The 22,871-nt window shown below is 32.5% G+C and overlaps 1 protein-coding gene across 6 annotated transcripts; it reads right to left on the bottom strand.

The window, feature by feature from the left end:
• Positions 1 to 41: 41 nt before the first annotated feature.
• LOC131929399 (uncharacterized) lies at positions 42 to 22,086 on the bottom strand. 6 transcript variants are annotated; one of them, XM_059285566.1, is made up of 31 exons: positions 21,989 to 22,086; positions 20,365 to 20,421; positions 19,811 to 19,834; positions 16,524 to 16,601; positions 15,996 to 16,052; positions 15,603 to 15,674; positions 14,468 to 14,559; positions 13,290 to 13,383; positions 11,257 to 11,347; positions 10,779 to 10,882; positions 10,461 to 10,505; positions 7,954 to 8,028; positions 7,104 to 7,208; positions 6,562 to 6,681; positions 5,311 to 5,340; positions 5,011 to 5,040; positions 4,690 to 4,767; positions 4,197 to 4,229; positions 4,046 to 4,072; positions 3,845 to 3,919; positions 3,133 to 3,276; positions 2,683 to 2,718; positions 2,481 to 2,543; positions 2,282 to 2,299; positions 1,860 to 1,916; positions 1,386 to 1,406; positions 1,032 to 1,049; positions 786 to 815; positions 481 to 507; positions 347 to 375; positions 42 to 170 (listed from the first exon to the last, which is right to left on the bottom strand). In XM_059285566.1, exons 2-30 carry the CDS (start codon positions 20,396 to 20,398, stop codon positions 356 to 358), a joined length of 1,698 nt encoding a protein of 565 aa, XP_059141549.1. In that variant the 5' UTR covers positions 20,399 to 20,421; positions 21,989 to 22,086; the 3' UTR covers positions 42 to 170; positions 347 to 355. The 6 variants fall into 6 exon arrangements, with proteins under 6 accessions (XP_059141549.1, XP_059141551.1, XP_059141550.1 ...); XM_059285568.1 differs by lacking the exon at positions 7,954 to 8,028; XM_059285567.1 differs by lacking the exon at positions 10,461 to 10,505.
• Between the last annotated feature and the right edge of the window lie 785 nt (positions 22,087 to 22,871).

The raw sequence follows: 22,871 nt of genomic DNA, 5'->3' as shown, positions 1-22,871 counted from the left end.
GAACATTAAATGAAAGTTGTGTTATTAATTAACCCACACACACAAATTACAAATCAACAGTTTCTATGGTTTACAATTTTATTTCATAAGAAAACATAGTATAAGGGGTATAACTCTGTCAAAAAAGGTGGCTGTCAAACACATACTGTTACTTATATATAAAATACTATCTGTGGAGGAGAAAAAACAAAATGGGAATCCACACAGTATGGTTTTATGTTAAGTGAAGTATGACAAATGTATTCCTTCTAAACAAGATATCCTCACAGTATGGTTTTATTTTAAGGAAAGTACAACAAATGTATTCCTTCTAAACAAGACAAAGCTAAATAAAATTAAGAGTTACCTTTTAACTTTATGCTCCTCCAAATAAACCTAAAAATAAAATAAAATAAGTATATACCACATGTCATCAATGATTATATCATCATAATAAAAAGTTTTGAAACCAAATATGTCCTGCCATCTTGTTTCACTTACCCCCAAACAGTCCTCCGCCTGCAGCACCTAAGGACCAAAGAGGACATGATGTCAACATCAGTAACAACATCATTCAAAGAAGTCATATTTTAATTCTTGTTTAATTTTTTAATTTTAATTTTCTTTATAATTTTTAAAACAAACTCAACAATTGAAAGCGTAGGACAGTAAAATCCCAATTTAATAACAAAAACTTTAAAAAACATCAATAATTTGCTTCAACATGTAAAATAACTTATACTAAATAAAACAAACACAAAATAAAGTTTGTAACATTGAAATTGTTTAAAACAAAATACACTTACCTCCACCACCTAGACCAAGCATTGCAGGATCTAGTTTTAAAGTATTTACAATAAAAGTTGTTAAGCTTCATTTTTAATGCATTTTTTTTTTAAATATTAAATGCTTCTTGCCAAAACAATCAAACATTACATATGTTGATCAATGAATGTATACTTTATACTATTTTTAAAAGAAACATTAACTAGATTATAGAGTACTTAGTAAAAAAGAATTTGTTACATTTTAATATAAAGTTTTTTACTTACTCATTCCCATCATCATTGCTGCAAATTTTAAAAAAAAATGTTATAGACATCTAAACGAAATTAAAAATGACATCTATGCAATTAGACAATGATATAAAAACTGTGTTATAACAAAAGGACTTTAACATTGAAATAAAAGTTGTTTAAAGTTTGGGGTGTCATGATTTTTGTTATAACATGATAGAATAATTTGAGGTCCAGGGAGAGGGGGGGAAAGGGGAAGGCAGGCAAAGAACATTTAGGCAGTCATTTAACAAAATACAATTTTTTTAACAAAAATTAACAAGTTTCTATAATGTTTGTATAACTTTTCAAAGTTTCTATAACTAGGAGGATGGTTAACTTTTTACTTACCCATTGGATCAAATCCACCTCCTGCAAAAACAAAAAAAAAATTATAATTACCAAACTGTGATTTTTGTAAAGTGGATTATTTCTAGGAAATGAGTTATTTCTATTGATGAGGTAAGTTCTATAAGTATTAGGCTCAATCTTAAAAAGCTAAAACCACATTACCAGCACCACCTAAAACCACATTACCAGCACCACCTAAAACCACATTACCAGCACCATCTAAAACCACATTACCAGCACCATCTAAAACCACATTACCAGCACCACCTAAAACCACATTACCAGCACCACCTAAAACCACATTACCAGCACCATCTAAAACCACATTACCAGCACCATCTAAAACCACATTACCAGCACCACCTAAAACCACATTACCAGCACCATCTAAAACCACATTACCAGCACCACCTAAAACCACATTACCAGCACCATCTAAAACCACATTACCAGCACCACCTAAAACCACATTACCTGCACCACCTGCAGAGCCAGCACCTCCTCCCAGGCTGCTCTGTAAGGCCATCAGTGCTGTTACAAAAATCAAATCATAACTTCATTTTAAATGGAACAAAAACAGGGTTTTTAATATGCATTCTCCATAGTCTTTTAAAATATTAACTATTTGTTTCATTTATTTGAGGCCTATTTTATCCTAATGCATTTATACAATAGTCATGGTCTCTGATACATAAAAAACAGTTTAAACTTAATCTGGACTTTAGAATTTCTTCAAGCAGCCATTTTACAATAAATATTAGCCAGGTACTTATTAAGCCAAAGATACTATTTTTAAAATTATAAATTGTATCAAACATATCTTCTGCTTAATATTTTTAAAATGAAAATTTCAAGAGAATTTTATCACTGTGATTGTAAGCAAAAAGTTATCTTACTCATCATATCCATTGCAGCTGAGGAAAGTAAAAAAACATGTTCAGAATAAAATCTTGAAAACAGTTTTTACAAATAGGATATTCAACCAAAGTAACATATATAAAAATATATGTTAACTAACATTTTCCAATGTGTTAAAATTACTATCAGTTTAAAGTTTTCAAAAAATGAATTTATATTTGTTAAAAGGTTTCTTACGGTTAGAATTCCTAGCTGGAGTTGTTGCTGTTCCATTAACTGGCACTTTAGGCTGCATCATTGCTGTAACAGCCAAGAGGTCATTTATTTGCTTAAGACAACCAAGTTAAATTTTAAAAAGCACTCAAACTTTTATATAATTTTAAGAAAAACATGTTACTATGATTACAGATGTTGCTGTTTATATTTTAAAACAACTTACACTTCATGGCATTAGCCATCATAGCACGTAGCATCACTGAAACAAACATTGGAAATATTACATTTAAAAATCAACATTAATTATTGGATATATTAATTTTGTTTGCTGTTCAATATAAGGTACTTCAAAATAAATTGTTAGAGAAATAATTCTTCTAATGACTTCTAGTTTATTGCTTAGTATTTTTTTAAATATCAGGCTAATATGTAACAATGGCATATTTTTACCCTGTCAATAATTGCTTCTGTCAAGATGTAAGTGAATGAGGTTCTATAGTAATTATTAAATTTGCTAAGCAGAAATTAAATTGTCAAAAACTAAAAGTCTAAAAAAAAATTTTTAAATTAATTCAAGATCAAATAGGGCCAACTCAAATTAATTAGAAAATGTGGCACAAATAAATAATTTACACCAAGGGAAGTAACTCAAGCATTAAAGTGTAGCACATACTTTCTTCTCTCTGCTCCGCCATTTTTTCAGGATCTGGTGGAACAGCTCCTGCACCAGCTGCCCCTGTCCCAGCCGCACCAGGTCCACCCAGACCCATTCCAGGTGAAAACATGGACATGGGGTTCATACTGCCCAGAAGTTGAGCTGAAAAAATGTGGTCAGAACATGGGTAATAGTTTTAAAACTACCAGAAGTTGACCTGAAAAATTCTAATTTTTGTGTATGATTGCATTAGTCTAAAAATGTTGCGCCTAGTTGTGTATGGCTTATAAAGTCTAAGTCTAGTGATAGTGTATGACTTTTTAGTTTTCTTTATATGACTTCTAAAGTCTAAATGTTGTGTATCCCGAAGCCAAAAATCAGTCTAAATGTGTGTGCGACTGCTACAGTTTATGTCATCATGTTTGGTCATAGATCATTGTGTATTAATTCTTTATAAACTGTGTTTATGTTTCACTACAAATTAAACCCAGGAAGATAACATCTTCTTTAACCTATCTGTTTAAAAAAATAGTGAGCACTAATTTAAGGCAATTTTCATTTATTACAACAGACTAAACAAAATCAACAATAGACCAAAGTGAACTTTGCTTTCTTTTATTAAAGAGTTGTCTTGATTTTCCTCTACTACAAAATGGAAAGGGCGCCCCTGTTAATGTTTCTCATACACATGAAATTAAGTAATGAATTAACACATTGAGCTGTTTCTTACTGATATCTCTTGGAGCGGCGGCGCCACTGGCTGACCCCAGCCCAGCTGATGCTAATGTCAACAGATCTTGTGGACCTTAAGACATGGAGGAATCTTAGATATTTACAAAATCTACTTGAAATCTGAATAAAAATTAAACTTCAAAATAATATAATAAAAATATAATAATATAAAAGTCATCAATAATACAAAGCTACATACGCATTCCATGAGATGAAGATATCCCATCTATTGGAGAAAAAAAATATCTTAACTATGAACAATGTTGGTAAATAAATACACTAAAGCTACTATATATGTAAGTAACTAAACTGTTATTGTAAAATATTTCTAAAATAAAATGGATTCTTACTTGGTAGTAAGCTCATTAAGTGCTTTGGTAATTCTGAGAATTAGAAAACAATGTGAGTGAGATAAAAGCCTATGTCATAAGATTTTGTCTGATCAAAGTGTAAGATTTACATCTATGGTGAAGTTTTTTTATGGAAAAAAATAAAATTCACACATTTGTTTCTCATCAAAAATGTAATATTTCAGCCTGTGAAGAGAATTGTGTGTACTTACATGTGAAGAAACTTGTATGTACTTTATGTATAAAGAAACTTGGGTGTGCTTACATATGAGGAAAGTTGTATGTACTTTATGTGTAAAGAAAATTGTGTGTACTTACATATAAAAACCATGTGTACTTATGTATGAGGAAACTTGTATGTACTTTATGTATAAAGAAACTTGTGTGTGCTAACATATAAAAACCATATGTACTTACGTATGAGGAAACTTGTATGTACTTTATGTATAAAGAAACTTGTGTGTGCTAACATATAAAAACCATATGTACTTACGTATGCCACCCATTGGGAAACTGGGGCCTGTAGGCTTCTGTGTTGTAGTTGTAGCTGGTGTTGTTGTTGGTGGGATGACTGGAAATATTGAGATGTGGGTTTATACAATTTGGTTATTTGACTAATGAAACTATTGGCTTAATAACAAACTATGACACAACAACAAGTAACAGTACACGACCCTGTAAAATTAAAATTTGCAATATACTTTACTAAATTAAAATTTATTTTCTACCATAGAATTTATCATTGAAATTCTACATTTTTTTACTAATGTTAAATACTCTAACTTAAGTTCTAGCAGGCAATTATTAACTCTACCTGGTCCCATGCCTGGGAATCCTGGCATACCTGAAATATAGTTATTTGTTTATTAGTATAACCTATAGTCAACTTTGCTAGGTAAAAACAAATGAATAGGATTTTTTAAGCTGACCACTTTAGCTTCCCATTAAAAATTCTCTATTTGAGTCATAGTTTAACCTTATCATATAACCCAAAATGCAACAGTTATCAACATCCATCAGGTGTGTGAAGGCTAAAGACAATCTGACAGTCAAAAATCAAACATAGTAGCCTGCACTTTAAACTGTGATAAGCAGATTAAAAACAACAACTTACTTTTGAGTATTGCTGCCATGAGCAATTGATCTGTGAATACAATTGTTCCAAGTTTAAATGTTTAAATTAAATGTAACTTTCATTTTGAAAAAAGTTTTTCACTTGTATGTGAGCTCTACATAAACACAATATTTCTACATCTCAGACTGGAACTTCATTAAATTACATAAATGTAGATCTATTTATACAATAAAATAACATGATATAATTTGTATCCAGTGCTTTAGCTTTTTATATAATTAAATGTTAAAATTTGATGTTAGAAAATATAAAAGAGATGATATTGCAGCTCTAATTTTGTTAAATTCTTGATGATATGCATACATGACATGTTTACAATTAGTTTTAGTAGTTGGCAACAATTTAGTTCAAATAACTTAAAATTGTAAAACTTTCTGGTGTTATTGCATGTTTCTTTATGTTATGGTTATTACAGATGTTTACAACTTTGTTAAAATTTTAAAATTATTTCAAATTTAAAATATAAGTTGAGGACAAAGAAAAAGTAGAAATATGCCCATAAAAAAAAAATAATGTTGCGCCATATATGTGTATGGAATGATTATTATATTTCTTCTTACAATACAGGAATTATAAAATAATTGTGTTGATGCCAAAGCTTATAAATATTATTGTATAACTTAAGAATACAAACATATATTTATGAATAGAATAGTAAATTTGTAGTGATTAAAAGTTTAAATTAAACAGATTATTAATTAATGAAAAATTAATATTTAATTTACTTACAATCTTGGTTTAAATAGAAGTGGATGTTAGTAAATTATTGAATCTTATGAATCCAAATTCAGGCTTAAAACTGCATAAAGAGTAACAGCAAATATTTGTTAGTTTAAAAATGGTGGAGAATGTAAATAGCTGTACATGCAATGAAAACAATGGTTAAATTGTATACAAAAAAACACTGCATCAGTCTTCATCAACCCTAACCCAAAAGAAACTTCATTGATGTAAATATCCAGCACAAAAGTATCCCATCAGCAAAAAGTAACTTTTGTTTAAACATTTAAAATTAATTTCAACAAATATTAATAATATATTAGACAAATCGATTTAAAATTAATTGCTATTGATTTTTAAATTATAGTTACCTTTTTAATTGTTAGTTTTATAAAATGTTGATAAACCAGTAATTCATGTCAAATTTTGACCAGGAAAATAATTACGCTTTTTAATGTGTTAGTAAATTGGCTGAGTATATCAAGAGAAAGGTACTGGCAACCAACTTACAGTTGATACTATCTCTGTTAGTGTGGAGAGGGAAAAGGTACTGTGGTTTGGAGATGGTTGGTTTTGGTGATGAGAGAATGGATCTCAGAGAGAGTAATGCTGGCAACATTTCTGGCACATCTTCAAGAAAAATATGGTAATGAAATATTCAAAAAGGAATTCTGCAGTGTCAAAGTTTGTTTCAATATTTTAGTATCTGAGTTAACAAGCTAAATGTTTATGTTTTTCTACTTGACTCTGATTTTATTATTTTTTATTGTAACTTGTTTAACAATATCCCACAAAAATTTATTTTTATAATTTATCCTCATGTTATTTTAATTTTTATTGAATGTTATTCTTAAGGAATGTGTAACAAATTATCAAAATAATTATTATACATTATTATAAAATAAATTTATTTGTTTAACATTTAAAATTAAAATATTGCTTTACTATATTGACAAACCTAAAGTAATTCTAATATTTTATTCTTGCATCCAATGCTGAAACAAATCATGATTATAACTGGCTGCAGCCCATGAATAGCAAGTCAGACTTACTTCCCTTACTACTAGTTGCCCTATGTTTAGCCTTTCTGAAGAGCTGTGTAGTTCCTCCCCCAAGTAAAGTTGTGGCCAATTGTTGAAGTTGATGGATTTGTTGAACTAAAATTTACACACATGTAGCATAATAGTTTTCTACAATAAATTATCTTCATGCCATATGGATGTGAAAATGTTGTAGTTCATGTGATTAGCTGTGAGTACATTATAGATAAATTAGCCTGAAATTATGTTCTAATTTAACAATTTTAAAAGCCTTAGGCAAAAAATTTCAAAATTTCAAGATTTTATTTTCTATTTCAGACTAAATTTAGAAATTTAGACATGTTAATATGTACATTTAAATATGATCAAATCCATGTTATTGGAAGCAAGCAGTTAGTTTTAACAAATGAGTGTTAATTAAATCTAAAAAGCATTAATGATAAGCTGATAGCTCAGTATTATTGATTACATAGAAAACATTTTTAAAATATCATAGTCATTAAACTTGAGTAAATTTAGTTCACCTATATTGCCTATACGAACATCTTATAAATCTTCCATAACAACATGAGCCTTTTTAAGTAATTTGATGAAAAATATAGATACCTATTCATTAGATGATAGGCCTAATTTAACATTCATGAATTTAAGTTTAACAAAATTTACCTAATATATAAAAAAATTGAATATATCTAAACTTCATCAAATTAGATTTATCTACTTATTCCCATTACACTTTATTTAATCTCCTTCCAAAGTAAATATATGCCATTAAAAAACCAATAATACTTTGTTCAATGAAACAAAAAGGACAATGTAAAGAATAAAAGACAAAAATAAAAATAACAAAAAAATCCCTTACTCTGGTTAGTATTAGATGCCGCACTCCCCCCTCCACCAAACAGTGCACCCAAAGCTGCAAGGCCAGATGGGTCAACTGCAAAGAAAATGTTAAGATAAGCATAAGTTTAGACTCAAGGTATTTCTCTATAAAGCATAAGTTAGACTCAAGGAATTTCTCTATAAAGCATAAGTTAGGCTCAAGGAATTTCTCTATAAAGCATAAGTTAGACTCAAGGAATTTCTCTATAAAGCATAAGTTTAGACTCAAGGAATTTCTCTATAAAGCATAAGTTTAGACTCAAGGAATTTCTCTACTAAGCATAAGTTTGACTCAAGGAATTTCTCTATAAAGCATAAGTTTGACTCAAGGAATTTCTCTATAAAGCATAAGTTTGACTCAAGGAATTTCTCTATAAAGCATAAGTTTGACTTAAGGAATTTCTCTAAAAAGCATAAGTTTGACTCAAGGAATTTCTCTATAAAACATAAGTTTGACTCAAGGAATTTCTCTATAAAGCATAAGTTTAGGCTCAAGGAATTTCTCTATAAAGCATAAGTTTAGACTCAAGGAATTTCTCTATAAAGCATAAGTTTGACTCAAGGAATTTCTCTATAAAGCATAAGTTTAGACTCAAGGAATTTCTCTATAAAGCATAAGTTTGACTCAAGGAATTTCTCTATAAAGCATAAGTTTAGACTCAAGGAATTTCTCTATAAAGCATAAGTTTAGACTCAAGGAATTTCAAATTAAGCATAAGTTTAGACTCAAGGAATTTCTCTATAAAGGATAAGTTTGACTCAAGGAATTTCTCTATATAGCATAAGTTTAACTCAATGAATTTCTCTATAAAGGATAAGTTTGACTCAAGGAATTTCTCTATAAAGCATAAGTTTGACTCAAGGAATTTCTCTATAAAGCATAAGTTTAGACTCAAGGAATTTCTCTATAAAGCATAAGTTTAGGATCAATTTCTCTATAAAGCATAAGTTTAGGATCAATTTCTCTATAAAGCATAAGTTTAGGATCAATTTCTCTATAAAGCATAAGTTTAGGATCAATTTCTCTATAAAGCATGAGTTTAGACTCAAGGAATTTCTCCATTTTATTACTGCAGGCTAGTCTAAAATTGGGGTAAAGAAGAAAAGTAAATTAAAATATTGTTGTAAAAATCACCTGTGCACATTATCTACCTGCTATAATAAGATTCATCTTGGATTATATTTTTTTAATATATTTAAAGCTCACAAATGTAAAAACAAGAACAACTGTAGCTTAATATCTGGTATTTTTACAAAAGGATCTAACAAAGTTGTGACCTAGTTATAAGTGGTGGGTCTACTAATGTTAACTTAATGAAAAATGTTAATTTTTGTTAAAGGGCTGATATGGGGAGGTTCTGGCTTTTGTGACAATTAATGTGGTAGAGGTAGGTAGCTGTTTAAATACTGTAAAATGAGCAGCCACACACTAGGATGTCAAATTTAAACCTAAAACTAAAAGCCACAAGGATGTCAAATTTAAACCTAAAACTAAAAGCCACAAGGATGTCAAATTTAAACCTAAAACTAAAAGCCACAAGGATGTCAAATTTAAACCTAAAACTAAAAGCCACAAGGATGTCAAATTTAAACCTAAAACTAAAAGCCACAAGGACATCAAATTTAAACTTAAAACTAAAAGCCACAAGGATGTGAAATTTAAACCTAAAACTAAAAGCACCAAGGATGACAAATTTAAACCTAAAATTAAAAGCCACAAGGATGTCATATTTAAACCTAAAATTCAAAGCCACAATGATGTCAAATTTAAACCTAAAATTAAAAGCCACAAGGATGTCATATTTAAACCTAAAATTAAAAGCCACAAGAATGTCAAATTTAAACATAAAATTAAAAGCCACAAGGATGACAAATTTAAACCTAAAATGAGAAGCCACAAGGATGACAAATTTAAAACTAAAATGAGAAGCCACAAGGATGACAAATTTAAAACTAAAATGAGAAGCCACAAGGATGTCAAATTTAAAACTAAAATGAGAAGCCACAAGGATGTCAAATTTAAAACTAAAATGAGAAGCCACACAAGGGTATCAAATGCTCTGCATCACCTGCTAAAAGCTGTACAAGATTAGTTCCCTAGAAATGAATGTCATACAACAAGCAGAAATTTGTTTTTTTCTAAATCAATTTTAGCTAACTAGGACTCTGCAACCAACAATAGGCATCATGCTTCTAGTTTAATAATTAAACATCCACACTTGTTATTTTCAACCTTAAATGACCAACATATTTTAGATCTCTTTTTTTTTCAGTAAACTACAGGTGGTTAAAACTTTTCAACATCCTAGTTAATAATTACTTGTTATAATTTAATGACACACTAACAAAGTACACATAACTGTTGATGATTTTTTTTAAAAAAGAATTAATTAATTTAAATCTTGATTTTTAAAAAGTCTATTTTATTGCATTAATTTTTTTTTTTTAAATGGTCGAAATTTATTTGTCTTTTCTTATTTCAAATACCTCCCATATTTTTATTGAAAGCTTTCTGAAGACTTGGAAGGTGAACTGAAAATATGAAACATTTGGTGCACACAGGATATCAACACAAACATAAAAGTGATTAAAATGAATCAGTGCATCTTGACAATCTCCTTCCAGAATAACACTTTCTTTAGCTGCCTGAGAAGAACTTATTTTATAGATCTTCTAAACAAAAATTAATTATGTTGCAATTTAGCAAAAAATGTAATAAGTTAGGCTTCATATATTATTTTGTTGATGTAATTAAATCATAATAAAATTTAATTTGTAAAATAAGTGGATAAGTATTTTACTCACGTTGATTTATAGAAACTTTTTCACATTTGAATGTTGGGGTGTCCCAATAGCCAGTGTCTAGACAGGAAACATTTGCATTGGGTGTGTCTATCTTATAGCCAGGTCTAGAAATATTGTGTTATAATGTGGGTCAGATAAAAAAATTTAACATGAGTCGTTTTAACAAAATTAAATAAAAAGAAAGCAATACCAAAAAAGTACAATGTTCAAAATTCTTTAACAAGAATAACTTCACTCAAACAAATGTTCTGCAGATCTATGAAGCCATTGATTACTTTAATATTTTAACACAAAGAAAAACCAATAACAAAATTTTCTTTGGTAAAATCTTTCAGGATATTAACCAAAAATTCAGATACAGACACAAATTTAGACATACAGGTCTAACTAAAAACAATATAAATAGTATTGGGTATTACAATTGTAGCTGTTGTGTTAAAAAACTTTACCTCCTAAAGTTGGAGAAGGGTTCACTTACTGACAAGTGTAGAGTGCTATAGATTTATAAACAGTAGCTGTGAATGAGGCTTCGGCAAACTGAACACTTGGGGGTGGGGCTCCACAGTCAACTAAAACAAACAACAAATCCTAAAATTGGAGGGGCCATGTGTGTAGTGAGAAAAGAAATCGTAGATTTTTTGTTATTTCTGAGTTAAATTAAGATAACAAATTATGCAATCAGCATTTTTGTTGAGTAGTCTTTAAGAAAAGAATTGTTGAGTAGACTATAAGAAAAGAATTGTTGGGTAGACTGTAAGAAAAGAATTGTTGAGTAGACTGTAAGAAAAGAATTGTTGAGTAGACTGTAAGAAAAGAATTGTTGAGTAGACTGTAAGAAAAGACTTGTTGAGTAGACTGTAAGAAAAGAATTGTTAAGTAGACTGTAAGAAAAGAATTGTTGAGTAGACTGTAAGAAAAGAATTGTTGGGTAGACTGTAAGAAAAGAATTGTTGACTATACTGTAAGAAAGAATTGTTGGGTAGACTGTAAGAAAAGAATTGTTGGGTAGACTGTAAGAAAAGAATAGTTGGGTAGACTGTAAGAAAAGAATTGTTGGGTAGACTGTAAGAAAAGAATTGTTGGGTAGACTGTAAGAAATGAATTGTTGGGTAGACTGTAAGAAAAGAATTGTTGGGTAGACTATAAGAAAGGAATTGTTGAGTAGACTGTAAGAAAAGAATTGTTGAGTAGACTGTAAGAAAAGAATTGTTGGGTAGACTGTAAGAAAAGAACTGTTGAGTAGACTGTAAGAAAAGAATTGTTGAGTAGACTGTAAGAAAAGAATTGTTGAGTAGACTGTAAGAAAAGAATTGTTGAGTAGACTGTAAGAAAAGAATTGTTGACTATACTGTAAGAAAAGAATTGTTGACTATACTGTAAGAAAAGAATTGTTGGGTAGACTGTAAGAAAAGAATTGTTGAGTAGGGGCCTGTACTGTAAGAAAAGAATTGTTGGGTAGGGGCCTGTACTGTAAGAAAAGAATTGTTGGGTAGGGGCCTGTACTGTAAGAAAAGAATTGTTGGGTAGGGGCCTGTACTGTAAGAAAAGAATTGTTGGGTAGGGGCCTGTACTGTAAGAAAAGAATTGTTGAGTAGACTGTAAGAAAAGAATAGATGAGTAGACTGTAAGAAAAGAATTGTTGAGTAGGGGCCTGTACTGTAAGAAAAGAATTGTTGAGTAGACTGTAAGAAAAGAATTGTTGAGTAGGGGCCTGTACTGTAAGAAAAGAATTGTTGAGTAGACTGTAAGAAAAGAATTGTTGGGTAGGGGCCTGTACTGTAAGAAAAGAATTGTTGAGTAGACTGTAAGAAAAGAATAGATGAGTAGACTGTAAGAAAAGAATTGTTGAGTAGGGGCCTGTACTGTAAGAAAAGAATTGTTGAGTAGACTGTAAGAAAAGAATTGTTGGGTAGGGGCCTGTACTGTAAGAAAAGAATTGTTGAGTAGACTGTAAGAAAAGAATTGTTGAGTAGGGGCCTGTACTGTAAGAAAAGAATTGTTGAGTAGACTGTAAGAAAAGAATTGTTGGGTAGACTGTAAGAAAAGAATTGTTGACTGTACTGTAAGAAAAGAATTGTTGAGTAGACTGTAAGAAAAGAATTGTTGGGTAGACTGTAAGAAAAGAATTGTTGACTGTACTGTAAGAAAAGAATTGTTGAGTAGACTGTAAGAAAAGAATTGTTGGGTAGACTGTAAGAAAAGAATTGTTGAGTAGGGGCCTGTACTGTAAGAAAAGAATTGTTGAGTAGACTGTAAGAAAAGACTTGTTGGGTAGGGGCCTGTACTGTAAGAAAAGAATTGTTGGGTAGGGGTCTGTACTGTAAGAAAAGAATTGTTGGGTAGACTGTAAGAAAAGAATTGTTGGGTAGGGGCCTGTACTGTAAGAAAAGAATTGTTGGGTAGGGGCCTGTACTGTAAGAAAAGAATTGTTGGGTAGGGGCCTGTACTGTAAGAAAAGAATTGTTGGGTAGGGGCCTATACTGTAAGAAAAGAATTGTAAACAAAACTGACCTGGTTTACAACCTTCCCAGCCACTTGGCGCTGACCACTGACCACCATTGATACATTGTACAAAAAGTGACCTCCCTTCATACCCCGTCTCACACTGGATAGAAAATGTGAAAATTGTATTTTCAAAAATATTTTAAATAAAGTCCTAGTCAAGAATGCAGCAATTTTTTTTTAAGGCAAAATCTTCTTATGTACCATAAAGACTAATCCTTAATTGAAATCTGTCTAAAACTGTAGAGTAGCCTAATGTAATAAAAAGTGTATCGAGTATAAAATGTTAATCAAGTACTAGTTCCTGCCCCTTCTTGTGATACAAGCAAATCACATAGATCTATCAAGTGACATACAGACCTGATAGAAAGCCCTGACATACAGACCTGATAGAAAGCCCTGACATACAGACCTGATAGAAAGCCCTGACATACAGACCTGATAGAAAGCCCTGACATACAGACCTGATAGAAAGCCCTGACCTGACATACAGACCTGATAGAAAGCCCTGACATACAGACCTGATAGAAAGCCCTGACCTGACATACAGACCTGATAGAAAGCCTTGACATACAGACCTGATAGAAAGCCCTGACATACAGACCTGATAGAAAGCCCTGACATACAGACCTGATAGAAAGCCTGACATACAGACCTGATAGAAAGCTCTGACAGACCTGATAGAAAGCCCTGACATACAGACCTGATAGAAAGGCCTGACATACAGACCTGATAGAAAGCCTGACATACAGACCTGATAGAAAGCCCTGACCTGACATACAGACCTGATAGAAAGCCCTGACCTGACATACAGACCTGATAGAAAGCCTGACATACAGACCTGATAGAAAGCACTGACATACAGACCTGATAGAAAGCCCTGACATACAGACCTGATAGAAAGGCCTGACCTGACATACAGACCTGATAGAAAGCCCTGACATACAGACCTGATAGAAAGCACTGACATACAGACCTGATAGAAAGCCCTGACATACAGACCTGATAGAAAGCCCTGACCTGACATACAGACCTGATAGAAAGCCTGACATACAGACCTGATAGAAAGCCCTGACATACAGACCAGATAGAAAGCCCTGACATACAGACCTGATAGAAAGCACTGACATACAGACCTGATAGAAAGCCCTGACATACAGACCTGATAGAAAGCCTGACATACAGACCTGATAGAACGCCCTTGACCCTACGATCCGTCTGTCACTCGTGTATGTAACTGACGCACCAGTTTTAGCCGGAGCCGCGGGACAGTTGTTGGCTGGTTCGAACAAAAAATCGAACGTTAATATAAGGTTTTTTTTTTTTAAAATAGTTTTTAAAATTATTTTGGTAATCAAAGCCTTAAGCTTAAAACACGTAACAGTCGTTCACAAAAGACGTCTTGCTTTAGTTCAATTGTTACCATTACTTTCCTCTTCAGAAAAAAAAAAAAAACAATCACGTGAAATAGCGTCAAGTCTCTGTGTCTCCCCCCCCCCCCCCCCCCCCACTTTAATCACTTTCCCTTTTGTTAGTTTAACAACAGATTTGTTCGGATTACCTAATAAAATTGCACCCAGTGTTTCTTTCAGGCGTCAAACTCTGGGAATGGCTACATGACTTTGCACCTCGTCCTTAGAGCATGTCTATCATTACCGCAGGGAATTTTAAAATATGAAATATATTAATTTGCTATCCACCTCATTCCCTAGCTTTCAAGAGTCCCCCCCCCCCCCCCCCCCCCATGTAGTAAATTTTCTGAAATAAACCCTGCTTCTGCTTGCATCGCAAATACTACAGAATACAAAACAAATAAAAGCGCGCAATTTTCGGGTCGCAAGCACTATCATTAATCTGCACATGAGGGGTACTCAGCATAGGCTACTAGTACTAGTACTACTAAGCTTTTTATTGATTAGAATATGGCTTAATTAGACTAGACTTTAATCACACGCTTGACCGCCCACTCTTGTTTGGCTTCTGTAAATTAGGTCACGTGACTGTCGGAACAGGAAGTCGGCAGATTTAATTTATTCTCAAGGTTCAGTGCATTCATTATTTCTGACAGGTGAAATGCAGACACACCTCAGACACAGTCGTCATGTTAGCTAGTCTGGGTGCTTTGTATACAGTCTTGTATACGCGATACTATATATATATATATATATATATATATATATATATATATATATATATATATATATATATATATATATATATATATATATATATATGTGTGTGTATGTATATATATATTATATATATATATATATATATAAACCTCTATAAACATACAAACATAGTTAAATGAGTTGAACATACCAGCCTCAGCCATTGTGTTGGGGTCTGACAGTCCGGCGTCTATTGGTGACCCTGAAGAGTTGTTCGGAGGGTCTAGGAAGGGGGGGGGCAAGAAAACCATACAGTAATTAAATAGTGGCCTAATTAAAAATGTTTATCACTGCTTTCTATAATTACTTTATGAAATTTCTTAGCCAATCTATTTTTTTAAGTGTTTGCAGTTGATATGAGCCATCAATTGTTTTATTCGTCATGGCATACATGTATTGCCATAGATAGACTAATGAAATTGAAATAACACCGAGTCAAGTATCCCTAAAACTTACCCAAATAATGAAATGACACCGAGTCAAGTATCCCTAAAACTTACCCAAATAATGAAATGACATCAAGTCAAGTATCCCTAAAACTTACCCAAACGCATCCTTTTATGTAGGGCAGACAGCAAGTCTACGTAAGCTACCTGTGGATCTAGTTGAAAGGATAGATGAAAATTATATTTTGGTTGGCTAGTAGACATCTAGAAACTAAGATACTGTTAAACGTGATCAACTTTACATTAAATCTAGATGAAAGATGAAAGGATAGAAGAAAACATATTTAGTTGGCTAATAGGTTTTATTGACACTAAGATACTGTTAAACGTGATCAACTTAACATTAGAAAACTTCTTTGGTTATTTTTTATTTCAATCGAAATGTTTTGTGTAGTAGGTCTATTTTAAAACCTAACTGGATAAGGTCGTTTGGTTATTGTTAACTTTAAGAAACGTTTTGGTAAATGCGGAAATGGCTCAATCTGACTATAAATAATAACTGTAATATAGATGCTTTAAATGAACAATAAATGAAAACTAGGCCTGATAATTTTTCAGTATTTGAAAATACAATGTGTTTGTTTGGGATAGAATAACTAGTTTTTTTTATTTGATAAACAACTTACCGAAAGACCTGCCTAACATGTCTAAAAATTTATCAGCTTGAAATCTTTGAGCAGCTGTTGGTGAAGTAGGCGTGACATCTGCAACAGGGCATGGAGCAGAAAATTTACAGTTATACAGTAGGTGTCGTTTTAGTTTTTTTACTTTCTCGTATACGAAGTATAGGGAAAGTATTAAAATTGTGCAAGAAAAATCGAGATTTGTGATTTTCACAAATCTCGACGTTTTACACCTCCCTGAGTCGGAAAAACATAGTTTTGCAATTTCGTCCGTATGTCTGTGTGTGTGTGTGTGTGTGTGTGTGTGTCTGTAAACACGATAACTTGAGTACCGTAACAGCTAGGTTGATGAAACTTCATTTATAAGTAATACATCAAATGTGTAGTTCTGTATCAACTTTTCAGCGATTTTTGGTAACCGGAAGTGGAACTTATTCTACTTATTCCCGGTTTATTATTAAGGAGATACATAAAGTTTGTAGTTATACAATAGATGTCGTTTTACTAAAGTTTAGTTTTTTTATTGAGGAGGGACATAAAGTTTGTAGTTATACAATAGGTGTCGTTTTACTAAAGCTTAGTTTTTTATTGAGGAGGGACAGAAAAATTGTAGTTATGCAGCACTTGCCTAGTTTTGGCATTTGTTTTTGCAAACTATCAACTGATAATATGAAGCTAACAACAGTAATATATGACAGGTAACTGACAACAACAGAGATGTGTTGCTGGAGTGTCATACAAGACATATGACACTGTCATCTGACAAAGTGTCTCAACTGACACTTCCTGTGACGCTGTCCGTGTTTACCTCTATGTTTACACACAATTCTTAAAAGCACAACATGTGCGCTATAAACAACATTCTTTATTTTAACATGATATTTGTTTTGAAAGTAGTTTTTAAAAGACAATTATTTAAACACTAAAGTAAAATAGATACTCTTAGAAACTATTCTTCATGCTTAAAATAATAATTGAAACACTAAATTATAATTAATTAGATATTTGTAGGACATTGTCTGGGTGCTTTAAAAAAAATAATCATTGAAACATTAAAGTATAATGAAATAGATACTGTTAGAAAACTATTTCCTTAAAGCGCGTGTAGATCAAACGACGAGACAAAATTCTAGAAATGTTGGACGGTTGTTACAAGGAAAAATGACGGCTTTATTACAACTGTTATTTATAGAACAAGAACAAGACAGCTTCTAAAAATAGCAACGCTCGTGACCAGTTGCAGTGCTTGAAATCCAGACAGAAAAATGTCAACACTACCAACGTAAAGTACGTCTCGTTAAATTTGTCCCGAGGTGTTAACTTTTCGCTGAGATGTTAACTTTGCCCAGAGACGTTAACTTTTTCCCGAAGTGTTAACTTTGTCCCGAGGTGTTAACTTTGTCCCGAGGTGTTAACTTTGCCCTGAGGTGTTAACTTTGCCCTGAGATATTAACTTTGCCCTGAGATGTTAACTTTGCCCTGAGGTGTTAACTTTGCCCTGAGATGTTAACTTTGCCCTGAGATGTCAACTTTTTTCCGAGATGTTAACTTTGCCCTGAGATGTTAACTTTGCCCTGAGATGTCAACTTTTTTCCGAGGTGTTAACTTTGTCCCGAGATGTTAACTTTGCCCTGAGATGTTAACTTTGCCCTGAGATGTCAACTTTTTCCCGAGGTGTTAACTTTGCCCTGAGACGTTAACTTTGTCCTGAGATGTTAACTTTGCCCTGAGATGTTAACTTTGTCCCGTGATGTTAACTTTGCCCGGAGATGTTAACTTTGTCCTGAGGTGTTAACTTTGCCCTGAGATGTTAACTTTGTCCCGTGATGTTAACTTTGCCCTGAGATGTTAACTTTGTCCTGAGGTGTTAACTTTGCCCCGAGATGTTAACTTTGTCCTGAGATGTTAACTTTGCCCTGAGATGTTAACTTTGCCCTGAGATGTTAACTTTGCCCTGAGATGTTAACTTTGTCCTGAGGTGTTAACTTTGCCCAGAGGTGTCGGCCTGTTTACTTTTAGCTACAACATGCATCGTAGGGGGGGGGGGGGGGAGGGGGGAGAGGATTCCATGGAGAAGTTCATCAGCGCACTTTCTAGGGCAACACAACATACGGCCATTATATGGCTAAACAACAAATGGGCTTTATAGGGCTAATCAGCTTATGGGGGTTGGTTATATGGCTACAAAAAGTAATAATATGTGCTTGAACTACACAACATAAGGGGTCTCCTTTTTTTATAGATTTATGAAGTTGATGCATACAAAATAATTCAATACAATCATCCGTTTCATTTAACATTTCGTGAATAGTTTTAGCTACAGTACGTTAAATGTTTAGATATAAGCATAATTAAAATTAGGGCCTAATTTCTTTAGGTATAGGGCCTACTCAAATAATGATTTATAGAAAGCATTTTACAAAGGCGGCAGACAAAAGTAATTTAACCTCATGAAAAATTGTGGCAGTTGATATTTTTATAGCCTAAAATGTCTGTATCATCTTCCTTCAACATGCAGGTCCCCCACCCCCCCCCCCCCCCCACCCTCAATCCCCAGCCGTGTGAGTGACAGCTACAGCCGTGTAGAGGAAGTGTCCCCCAGCTGACAGAAGAAAATGGCGCTATTAAAACTGTGGCCGGTCACACATTTATCACGGAGCCGGTCATAACATGGAGCAAACTATTTGAATCAACACCACTGTGTATGTCATATTTTTTAACCAGAGCTGAGGTAAAAGGGAGGGGGCTGTGTGGATGTAGCTTCTGTCTCGCCCATTTATTTGTTTCAAAGCTAAAGCCACTCAGTTTTTCTTTTGCGTAAAGACATTAACGTAGGAAAATATTTTTTCAATGAATAAAAATTAGGATGACAGTAACCAAGGGAGAGCACACGAGAGGGGCGGTAAATCTGGTGAGATTAATACCGAAATTACTGGATATATCCTGAGCTATTTACTTTAAAAAATATCAAGTTTGTATCACCTACAACATGTCCATAGAATTCAAACATTTAAAAACGTAAAGTTGTTATAAAGTCGCGGTCTCTGTAAATATGACTATAGAGATAGCAATTGTGAGTTTTATAGTAAACTGTGTGCTGAAGCAAACTAGATAAAAACTTGTCTGTAAGTAACCGATAACCGATCTAACAGGTGTTATGAAAAGCGGTAACTTTACATATATATATATATATATATATATATATATATATATATATATATATATACATATATATATATATATATATATGACACACGAAATATTCAATAAAAACGAATCAAATTACTTACTTCCTTCCACTAGGTACAACACGGCTGTAATAAAGATAACGAAATTAATAAGGCAAAAAATTAACAGATGGTGCAAGTATAAGAAAAGAAAAATTGTATATTTTTTACGTAATAAATTTTTTTTTAGACAACCACACAAATCCCTTCTTGTATTATGTGCACGATCTCTAACGGGACTGATGTAAGAGACCAAACAAGAATTTCACTTTTCTTTGAGCCCCATATCAGCACAGTACAAAGCTACGTATGTAGGACATGCATCACTAATGGGAAAATCTCGGGTTCGGATCCTGAGGCGGAGTCCGTGAGACGTCCCTAAATCCAACTGTAATGATAGGGAGAGTCAAGGCGGCTGGACATAGTGCTGACCACACTATCCCTTCATATACCGAGGTCACAGAATCAGGTGAATTCTACCTCAACTGCCATAAAGACCACCGGGTAACTCGACAAGCCTCTTATGGTACGTTACCCTCGGTATCATACTATTGAACACCAAACATGTCATATTTTATCAGTTTAGCCGTGTAACATCTATAGACCTTCTACATTACCTGACAAAAGTAGCGCAACTAGTCCCGTATCCATGCTGATGATGCTTACGTAGACAACTATAGAATAAAATAGCAACATGAGTGTAACAAGTACCAGCTGAATTGTGTTGACTACATCGTTATCAATTTACTTTAGAGCAAATTATCCTATGGTGTTTGTAATGGCTGTGTGAGTGTTGAATGTTTTTCAACTGCTGTTTTTTTGTACTTTTTAGTCTACATCTAGGCACCCATACCAATGTTGGCGTGTAATATTTCTCTCCCAACAATCAGCCCCCCCCCCCCTTACACAGTGGCGTTGCTAGGTTCGGTGTCACCCGGTGGCGCCCCTCCCAAGAAATAAGTATCCATATTATATATATATATATATATATATATATATATATATATATATATATATATATATATATATATATATATATATATATATATATATATATATATATATATATATATATATATATGTGTGTGTGTGTGTGTGTGTGTGTGTGTGTGTGTGTGTGTGTGTGTGCCTATAATTTAAATATATGCAGCTTACGCACATGTATATGTATAAGCTTTAATTACTGCATACTTAATTAACACGTTTACGTCATGTTGTCACCCCCACCCTCTTGTAATAAATGTCGATTTGTACTTAAAAGACTTCTAAGCTTTAACTAATCATTAACGGAACTAACAAAAAAGCATTTTTCTTCTTTACATTTTGCAATTTTTTGCCCTGGTGTAACCCCCTTAAATAGTGTTACCCGGTGTTTGCACAGACGTCCCCTAGATGATAAACTATGCACTAACATGTTGCTGCTCTGTTCAGTGTACCGTGTGCACATCACACAACAAATTGTAAGCAGTTCACCAACACAAAAAAATGTAAGCAGTTCCCCAACAAAACAAAATGTAAGCAGCTCACCAACACAACAAAATGTAAGCAGTTCACCAACACAACAAAATGTAAGCAGTTCCCCAACACAACAAAATGTAAGCAGCTCACCAACACAAACAAATGTAAGCAGTTTCCCAACACAACAAAATGTAAGCAGTTCACCAACACAACAAAATGTAAGCAGTTCATAAACTCTCAACAATTAGAATAATCTGACAGCACCAATTCATTCTCAGATGTGCAAGGGTTAATTTAATATTAATTTGGCTTTTAATTAAAATATTTTACACACATTCGCATATATATATATATATATATATATATATATATATATATATATATATATATATAATTTTTCCCTTTTTGCAACTTGATACACCAAACTGAATTTATTTGGTTTTTAATTTGTGTGCCAAATTGAACAGCTGTGTATAGATCACCAATAAAACGCCTATGGATTCTTGTACATGTTGTCAATGCATGTTGTCAAATTTAATCCCCACCCACTCACCTTCCCCGCCTGCCTAACATAATTATAAAACTTAGCATAATAATGGGCTTAAGTGATAACTAATAGCGAATATGTGCGATGTTTGATTCATTTCTGGAAGTAATTATAATATAATGTAATTGATACAAAAGCAATTAATTAGTGTTGTTAAGTTTTTAAAAGATTAATTAAACAATGCTTAGTGTAACAACGAGTTAAAAATGTTTATAAACTAGCGTCTAGTAACTTACCTTTGTGCGACACCTTCTACAAAAAGCGAATGCCAAACATCCTTGAGGAAACAACGAAACGAGGATTTCCTTGCGATACTCATTAAAAACTCGTTACGGTGAAGCGACACTTTATAGGATCTCCTAAAAAGTTCCTTGTCCCATTCAAATGTCTTAAATGATATATTATATAGGCTATTGATCATACCTAAGAGATATTTGTAGTTGTTTCGTTATTTTAATAAGTAGGCCTTTGTATTTTCAAACAATTTATCTTTATTATTTGCAAATATTATTTCACATGTTAGATGTAGACAATAAATGACGTCACCTTTTTGGAATTGGAAAGCGATGGAGAGAGGGGGGTCGGATTCTGCGACTGTGTGTGACGTAAAAATCAAGAGTGACGTAACAATTTACATATTGCTGTATATGTTTTAAACTGACTTATTTGCTATTTTTTTCGCATTGTTAAAACTTTTCACTATATATACATACATACATATATATATATATATATATATATATATATATATATATATATATATATATATATATATATATATATATATATATATATATATATATATATATATATATATATATATATATATATAATTTATCAACATGCTCACATTTGATACGGAATTGATAAATTGTCAGCATACAAAAATGATTGACGATCTTTTCAACGAATCAACCTATATAGCAACACTGTGTGTGTGTGTGTGTGCGTGTGTGTGTGTTTGTGTGTTTAGTTATATCAGTTTACTAATTGAAAAAAGCCCAATAAATATTTTAGAAAATAATTACATTTTTCCTGGGAGTTGGGAGGTGAAATATGACGTCACTTTAAAGTGTGTGAATGTGTTGGGGGGGGGGAGTAGATTTGTCGTTTTATAAT

This window comes from Physella acuta, unplaced genomic scaffold (assembly GCF_028476545.2).
Source record: "Physella acuta isolate Inbredline_101_S28 unplaced genomic scaffold, ASM2847654v3 ptg001625l, whole genome shotgun sequence".
In the NCBI taxonomy this organism is placed as follows: Eukaryota; Metazoa; Mollusca; class Gastropoda; family Physidae; genus Physella; species Physella acuta.
This window is presented reverse-complemented; position numbering and strand designations above follow the sequence as displayed.

Bases quoted from the DNA above. Each gene is read 5' to 3' on its own strand.
- LOC131929399 (XM_059285566.1), bottom strand. From the start codon at position 20,398: ATGGATACGGGACTAGTTGCGCTACTTTTGTCAG. The intron at 15,675-15,995 runs GTAAGTTTTAGG...CCCCCTTCCTAG, and splicing joins ACATAAAAGGATGCGTTTGG to ACCCTCCGAACAACTCTTCA. The intron at 7,209-7,953 runs GTAAGGGATTTT...TGTAAATTTTAG, and splicing joins GGCATCTAATACTAACCAGA to TTCAACAAATCCATCAACTT.